The following is an 8,446-nucleotide window of genomic DNA, read 5'->3' on the forward strand; positions in this document are numbered from 1 at the left end:
GCTATGCAGCAACTGTCTTCAACTTTTATTTCAGATCTTTCACACAGTTTTTTGATAACAACAAACCAGAAGCCCTTCGACAGTGTAAAGCAGATGTAAAGAAACAAGCCTAAGTAAGTCTGATTAACAAAATTGCAAAACTGTTCTTGATTATTCAATAGTCTCCAAGATGGCTTCACCATAATCACACCTTCTTTTACTCCAAGATCTAAAGTGAGACATTTTTTCAGAACATTTTAAGTGTCGCTTAAAATGTGATTTCAGATGCTGCTTAAAGAGATTCCCAGAAGATGTGGGCTTCTGAAAATCCAAAATCACTCTTTAAAGTTGTTCCACAAGTATCCATGACAGCTGATGTCCATGCTGACACCATAAAACCCCTTTACCTGAATGCTGACCCTGCACAAAGATGAATCTTTCTCAAGGAAACACAGGAAGCTTTCCATGCCTTTTTTCTTTCTTGCACAGTTAGACAGCTTCAAGTTCCATGGCTGTCCACAGCCAGGAAATTAATTTTCTAGGTGCAGCAATACTTGATCTTAAAAGCAGGCAGGAAATACGACATTTTACATTTTACATTTTTAATTCTCTTTAATCAGACACATTACAACACACAACTGTGTCTTTAGCCAGGTACCAGGGTGTGTTACCTCCAGATCAGGAAGAGATGATGGAGAACTAGTCCTTCCACTGACCTTTTAGGTATAAGGAGTATTGCAGATAATTCTAAATGAGGACTATTCCCACATTTGGGACAGCCTTTATAACATTTCAGTCATAGCTTTCATTTAGTTCTGTAATTGAGATTACAGCTATTGTAGCTAGGGATCTTATTGAACCAAGTATCATGCTTTCCTTCCAATAATAGAAGCCCCATCGTTTCATAAGGTATTTTCAACTTGAGCATCATGGAGTTTTGAAAACACAGTTCTAACTGAAGTTAATCATCCCACTACTGATGCAGCTTTCCAACTCTTCAGTGCTCATTAAGAGAGATTGTTTATGAAACAAAGTCTTTTTATTTAATGCTACACAATCTGAATTGAAGGAATAGAACATATACTTCACCTCAGGACCAAGCTATAGGGATACATCCCCAAACATTTTTCAAAGTAAAACCAGATTATCAAATACCAATCAGCGCAAGAAACATCTTTATCCATTTGCACTCAGCGTATTCTTAGACAAACTACAGCATTAGAACATTGCAGTACCTCTCCCCCATACAGCACAAAGGTCAAGAGCAGATTTCTTGCCTTGTGGAGCCAGTTTGTTGGGATATATGTATTGATAACATTAAAGAAAAATAAATCAAGCGTTACATTCTCATGTCAGGTGTACAAGTGCAGTAGTGGATTACGCTGAGGAGAATAACATTATCTATAAAAGTTAAGTGGTATACAGGTTATCCCAGAGTGACTATAATACAGAGTAACTTTATGCCAAAGTAAGTATTTACAGAGATACTGTCACAGCAAAGAGGACAGGAAGCTAGTCTCACAGAAGTAGTTCAATAAAGAGCAAATGAGTGGATGAAGACAAAGGCTTTGACTTTATATAATAAAATACCAAGTGCATTCTTTTAAGTGAATGAGTCTTTGAGACTATGGTCCTAGATTTTAGGAAGCCATTTGAAGGCCAGATGTACAGTCCTGCTGCATAGCAAGGGTTAGTTGGACTGCCAGAATTTTTACATCTATTGTAAACTCGCAAATCCCAGCAATTCTAGTATTGCTTCTTACTGCAGGGTCAAAACTAAAGCTCTTAAATAAGCCCCCTCCAAATGCCAAAGATGGAAATTTGTAAATCAGACCTTCTAGCACAATTCAGATGTTTTTCCACTTCTGTGCTGTACATCCGGGATTAGAACTCAGCCTAGAACAGTTTAAAGATAATTATGTTTATCTGCTCAAATGTTCTTGGCCAGTTATTATCCAGCTTTTTCTTATCAATGCAACTTTAATCACATCTGATTTCTTTAAGTAGCCATATTATTTTAGTTACTTTGGCTCTTTTCCAACACTCTTATTTTAAGCTGGCTGTGAAGGAAGGTTATTAATGGCTGGTTATTTTACGTATTTCTTGAAGAGAGAAATAACCAGACAGATTTGAGGGGGAACATGTGTGGTTGACTGCTCAAAATATCATTAAAAATATTTTCAAACCCATTTTTCAACTAAGAGCAGATCTGCTTTAACCTAGTATTTGCAAGCATTTTTCAAGTCAGCATACCCAGAAGCATTCAAACCTGCCACCCCTCAGCTTCCTCAGTCATCTACCTAAATAGAAAGGATAAAAGCATAACCAGAGTCTCTCCAGTGCATGACTTAAAGGAATATGATCCCTCACAATAAAGGAATCCCATTTGAAATGGCTTGCAGTATTTAGGTTCCAATACCCAGGACAAAAATGTAGGAGGAAGTCTCATGATTCTCATGCAGCTGCTTGGGCAAGTGCTGTGCCTTGAGCCATCAGCTTGACCACTAGTGGCTGGGCTCAGGCAGACAGCACATTGGACAGTAAATATGAGCAGCTTCCCTTTCCATTTTAATTTACTGTAATGTACATTACTTTCAGTGGAATGATACTGCTCATGTTTTGGCAGGATGGGGAAAATTCCACTTTTGTCTTTTTTATTATTTTATAAGGCAGATAATGCAGAAAGTTGAAACAGAATTTCTACAAGGAGTTAATCTGTGATATTGTAAAATCAAAGTACTACTTTATTAAGTGAGTTATTTTACACAATATGAACATCAATATAATTACAATTGTAAAAAAATTTTTATAACAAGTATGGACTGATTTTTCAGGATTTCCAAATAGGGCACAACTGTACATTTACACAGAATTGTCTTTTCAAGAAGCCCAAGAGGGAACAGCATAAAAATATGAATGTTTCTGTAGCCCCTTCATTTTTGCTGATCAACAGTTTTAGAAAAGCAGCTGCAGGTTTGTTATGTAAGGTCTGACAGTAGAAGAGTCAATAGGTGTCATGACTTCACCTATAAAAAACAAGAACAACTCAGTTAAGCTGAACCGTTACACAATGCTGCTTATCTCTGCGTGAATGAAATACCATAATACTGCTTTTTACCTCATTTCAGCCTTTTATTATAACCACTTTCAGTTACAGCCTAACAACTGGCTACTTCTACAGTTAAGTTTTGTATTTGAATGCAGAAAAATCTGCATTCACCTGTTTATCAAGAACAAAAAGGCTCAATTGTTGGAAATATCCTAAATTACTGTCTCCATTGCATGTTTTGTAGCGACAGATTGTATTTATGTATTTTGTTCAAAGCAAAACTAACATTTCAAAGCAAGAACAAAATAATGAAGTATTCCTACAACACTAAGAATGAAGATTTGAAATAACATTAATCCCTTTTAAAACGACCTCAGTGCACACTGAAATGCCACAGCCATTTCACCCACGTAAGTACTAGCTTGCTTCTTGCTTCTCCTTTCAACAGTTCAGTCTAACTTTAACCTACAGTAATTTTTATATTAAAAGAAATGAAGTAAGTTTTAAGTTCCAGTTGTTGGTGGTAAAAAAACTGATTCATAATACAGCTTTCTCAGATAATCAAATTAAAAATTAAGGTAATGACCTGTAGACAACTTTACGCCTGAACATCAGCCAATTCTGGAGGAAGTGGAGTCTTAGGATGCTTGCTTTCAAAGTGCTGTTTGAAGGTCTTGGGATCCGGCATTTGAGTCTGATTAAAGAGAGACATTAAACTTTATGCACAGTATAAGTGTTAAAGAATGCTACAAAACCTATTCCCCACTATGTTTTATTTTCTTTTCCCTGAAGCAAACTGTCTCCTCAATGACACTGCTCTAGTGACAGAAGCACCTCTAATTTAGCTGCAGGGTAGGACAGAGTATTTAACCTCCTATTTTCAGAGGTGCTTTTAAGCACTACTATCACACAGTTTTGGCACATCCATCAATGGTGCTATTCTTGCTAGGTATCTCCCTGCATATCTTACATTTCATATGTTGCTTTGGTGGAAAACCTCCTTACTATCTTCTTTTTCAACACCTTAAATGTTTATCCTTTTCAGAATCAAATCTTTATGAAAGCTATTTCTTTTGTTTATCAATAGGCCAAAAAGTTATATGGCACCAACTGATTTCCTACTTGGCACCAGCTATCTCAGACCTTTGCTACAACACAGTTGCAGACATCCACTGCCCAAAGTGATGGATGCTGCAGCCTGATTTCACAACAAGTACTTAAGGGAGCAACCCTTAATCTGGAATCTTATCTAAGACATTTAAAGTGACAAATCTATTCTGGGACTGACCATTTAAATGAAAACGGCAAGTTATGCTTCAGTTCCAAACCAAGCACATTCAGGAAAACCAGCCAGAAGGAAATGTACAATCTGATTAGGGTTTGCATTTCTGTTCTCTTGTCAAGTAAGTTATTCTGGCAAAAGTTACTGTGTATCAAACTTACACTAAAGCTTTTGGCACCACCGCTTTTCCTCTCTGCATCAACATCAGTAACAAGTGATTCTAAGATGGGCCAATTCCATCACAAAAAAAGTATGTTTCCTTTTGGAGATTGAACAGGAAGCAATCTCGCACTTTTCAAACTTTGTATCTCACACTAACAGCACATACAGACCACTGCAACACAAAAGGTAAAATAACTACTCAAACTGGACCTGTACGTGCCCTCTGATTTTCTCCTATCTCAATTATCAGTACAGCTGAATCTGTAAGCAAGTCACATAACAGATGCAAATGCTTCTTATAGCTACAAGCTCGACAACCACTTTAAGTATTTTAGTTTCCACTATACAATCTTCTAAAAATTCTGCTCTAGGCTGGAAGACAGACCTCCCTACAATACTATTTTGACTTCGGTTCCTCTTACCCTACAGACAGTGCAGGTATATATCAAGGCAGCCTTGGCTGCAGCCTTCTGATCATGTCCTTGTTTCTTTTTTTGCTCAGCTTGCTTTTTGGCATTTTTCTGCTGCGACTGAATCTTCTGCTGTCCACGAGCCATATCTACAAACAAAAAGAAGACATTTAGTCTACAAACATGAGAAACTACTGCTGCTATCTGACTCAGGAGCTGTAACAATGAGCACAATGCAGTCATGCACTCTGTCCACAAGGCCTACAACTCCCATAACTCAAACACAACAGACATCTGTTCTTCACTATGTAAAGACTCTGGGTTTAGTGTCCCTTTTAAAATACACACCAGAATTATTAGGCCATTCTAAGGTTTCTTCCTCTACAAAGATTCAAGGTCTACTTTTGAAAAGTGTTTTCAATTGTCAGAATAATTAAAAGTTTCCTTTGCAGTTAATAGAAACTTATTCTCTATTTCCAAAGGGACAGAAAAATTCTGGGGGTTTGTTGTTATTTTCTTTTTTTCCTTAAAGCTTACGACTCAGCCTTTATTTCCGGAACTTGAAACAAGTTTCAAGAAAGGCAAATCGAAGTATTACTTGAGGTGTATCAGTGTCTTTTGGTGTAGGTGCTTGTGAGCTGCTTTGAAGTTGGGAACACCAAGAACAACAGGTCACCCCTCTTTATTGAAGGATATTTTTACAAGTGGCCATCTTTTTTATTTTCAGCCAACGTTACATGCTTATGTATTTCTCAAAAAGAAATAAAATCGCTCCCATCAGAAGCCATTACTCTACATAACACAGGAGCATAAAGAAAGCAATTGTTATTGCCATATGCCAGGACAATGTCCACCAGAAGAAGAAATGAGATGCAAGAGTCACATTTCAGGGAGCATCAAGACATCGCATATGCAATGCTCCAATAGCAATGCTCCACCTGCACCCAGCCCACCAGAGACACCCAATTCAGCCTGTGCCCCACCCCAAGAGCAGACACCAGGCAGGATTTGGGCACACCAACGGAGCACGATTCAGAGTGTGGTTATGTAACCCAGCAGCCCAATTTCTGCTGTTGCCTTTCTCTCAGTCCCTCACAGTCCAGGCACGATCCAGTTGTGCAGCTCTCTCAGAAGCACAACACTGACTGCCCAAGCACAGCACAGCCAGTGAAGTCCATTGTTCTCAGGACAACTAGCAAAGTCTAGTGTTCCCAGGAGGATGGCTGCTTGGTCACTGCCCCTCCACATGACCTGGGCACTTGCTCCAAGTTTGGCAGTCGTGGCACAGGCCACTCTGCAGCTACACCAGGCCTGTCATGCGGTCCTTCCCACCAGGGCAGGCAGCCTCCGGCTGCGAGAGAAAGGCCTATCCAAACAGTGACTGACCTCCAGTAAATATGCGTGAAAAGCCCATAAAACCATTACGAAAATGAAGTCTATATGAAACACCAACATGTGAAAATTCACTGGTACTGTGAGAATTTCTGGACAGGTAACATCACAGTGCCTAACAGCAAAACAACGGTCCTGAGACCCAGAACAGCTCCTGTGGACTGAGAGGCACCTCTCGGCCACAGCCCGCTTCTTTCACTGTATCAACCACCACCATGTAACCAACCCTCTGCAGAAGCACTACAGTATGTCTTCAGTGTTCGCTCCCCTTCAGTTTCTCTAAAAGAGAATTTAGAAGTCCATATGGCTAACAAAACTGAACATAACACAAATTCCATTAAAAAGCACATAGAAATACATGTAGCATTCAACAGTTTTCATAAGATACAGCATTGCCTGTTAAAAGACTAAAAATATCAGTCTATGTTTCACTGTATGCCACAGTTACTCCAGAACACCCCAGCCAGGGCCTCACACTGTTTATATACAGTACGGCTCAACCAGAACACTGGATTCCCATTTAAAATTTTAAAATAAGGAAAAAAAATGCAATATTGCCAATAGCTTTGCATACACTGGAAAGAACTGTAGGTTTTATTTCGCTTCTATTTTACCAGCATTAAAGCAATCCTACAGAAGTCAGGAGGGTCCCAACAGAAAACAAGCAGATGTAACAAAAAATAATTCTTTTCACAAAGTGTTTGCATATTACTTTGTATTTTAGTGCCTTGATAAGCAGTACATTGCAACAGCCAACCACACTGAGCTTTTGTATGTACTTGGCAACTGCTGGTTTTAATTAAGTCACAGACAAGAAAATATGACCAAAAACATCTGCTCAAAAGTATCAACCACCATACTATGCCCGAGACGAAAAATCCAAGAGTTTAAATACTGAAAGTTACATGAATACAGCTGACAGTGTACCTGAAACACAAAGAAAATTAAGATTTAAATTATCATTACTCTAAAAAAGTTACAAAAATAACCCCAAAACTCGTTTAAAAGAATGGTGAGCTCATCAACAAAGCTAAATCAGTATTTCAATTGCTCAACGCAGGTAAGTGTTGTTTTCCTTATGAGGCACACCCTCACAGAGTCCAGCAGACCGGCCGGCTGCCTCCAAATAAAGAACGCGTGAGCACGTAGGACACCGAACACATGGAAAAAAAAATCCGATACCAAACCATAACAGGATTTTTTGCTGCCAAGTCACAGCAGCAGCAGCAGCAGCGCGGGCACCGCGGCTGGAACCCGCAGCACGGCAGTGCCTCACACCGGGTCACCTCCCTGTAAGTAACCAGAGCCCGAGCCGAGTTTCAAGTCCTAAAACTGGACAACGACAGCTGCTTCCGCTGTCACTTCCAGAGACGAACAGCGGCGGGAGGCACCGTCTGAGGCCTCCCCGGTGCTCCCGCGGGGCTCGGCGGCCTCTCCGCCAGGGACGGCCCGGCCCGGCCCGGCCTGCGCCGCGCGGGGTCCGGGGGCGGCCGCGGCACCCGGGCGAGCCAGGCGGGGCACAGGAGGCCGCGGCCCCACCACGTGCCCGACGGGAGGAAAGCGGCCGCGGCAGGACGGACGGACGGAGGCCGCGGCCGAACAGCCCCGGCGCGCAGCGGGCCCAGAGCGGAGCGCGCCCCGCGGCCGGGCCGCCTCCTTCCCCCTGGCCAGGCTGGGCCGGGCCGGGCCCGCTCCCCCCGCCCCGCTCCGCTCCGCTCCCCCCGGCGCTGCTCACCAGAGCGGGATCCGGGCTGGGCGGCCCTGGCAGCGGCTGTGGGAGCTCCGCGCGGCCGCGCCGCCGCCGCCGCTGCTCGGGAGGAGAACGAGGAGGAGGAGGAGGCAGCGGCGCCGCTCTGCGCGCGCGCGGCCCCACCCCCGCCTCGCGCGGTCCGGCCCGCGCCGGCCAATGGCGGCGCGCGCGCGTTACATAACGCCGGGCGGGGGGGGCGGGGGGGTTGTGCCGGGAGCGCGGCCCAGGGGTCGCGGCGGTACCGGGTCGTGGGTTCGAGTCCCGGCGGCGGGGGGTCCGGAAGGGCTACCGCTGCAGCAGCCAGGCTGGGTGGCCGGGGCTGCCAGGCCTGGCTTCGGGACCCTGGGACCCTCGAGACTCTGCTGTTCTGGCCCCGAGGAGGCCCGCGGGGACGGGCGGGGGCGCGCCGGAGCCCCGTGCTG

The 8,446-nt window shown here is 43.3% G+C and overlaps 1 protein-coding gene across 2 annotated transcripts; it reads right to left on the bottom strand.

Annotated features, from left to right (window-relative positions):
* Window positions 1–564: 564 nt before the first annotated feature.
* On the bottom strand, window positions 565–8,161 carry ZNF706 (zinc finger protein 706). 2 transcript variants are annotated; one of them, XM_051785356.1, is made up of 4 exons: window positions 8,010–8,161; window positions 4,895–5,031; window positions 3,615–3,722; window positions 565–1,875 (listed from the first exon to the last, which is right to left on the bottom strand). In XM_051785356.1, exons 2-3 carry the CDS (start codon window positions 5,027–5,029, stop codon window positions 3,627–3,629), a joined length of 231 nt encoding a protein of 76 aa, XP_051641316.1. In that variant the 5' UTR covers window positions 5,030–5,031; window positions 8,010–8,161; the 3' UTR covers window positions 565–1,875; window positions 3,615–3,626. The 2 variants fall into 2 exon arrangements, with proteins under 2 accessions (XP_051641316.1, XP_051641315.1); XM_051785355.1 differs by having other exon boundaries at window positions 997–3,005.
* Between the last annotated feature and the right edge of the window lie 285 nt (window positions 8,162–8,446).

The sequence above is a fragment of the Manacus candei genome, unplaced genomic scaffold (assembly GCF_025592945.1).
Source record: "Manacus candei isolate 608988 ecotype Guabito, Panama unplaced genomic scaffold, ASM2559294v1 h1tg000019l, whole genome shotgun sequence".
NCBI classification, from domain to species: Eukaryota; Metazoa; Chordata; class Aves; order Passeriformes; family Pipridae; genus Manacus; species Manacus candei.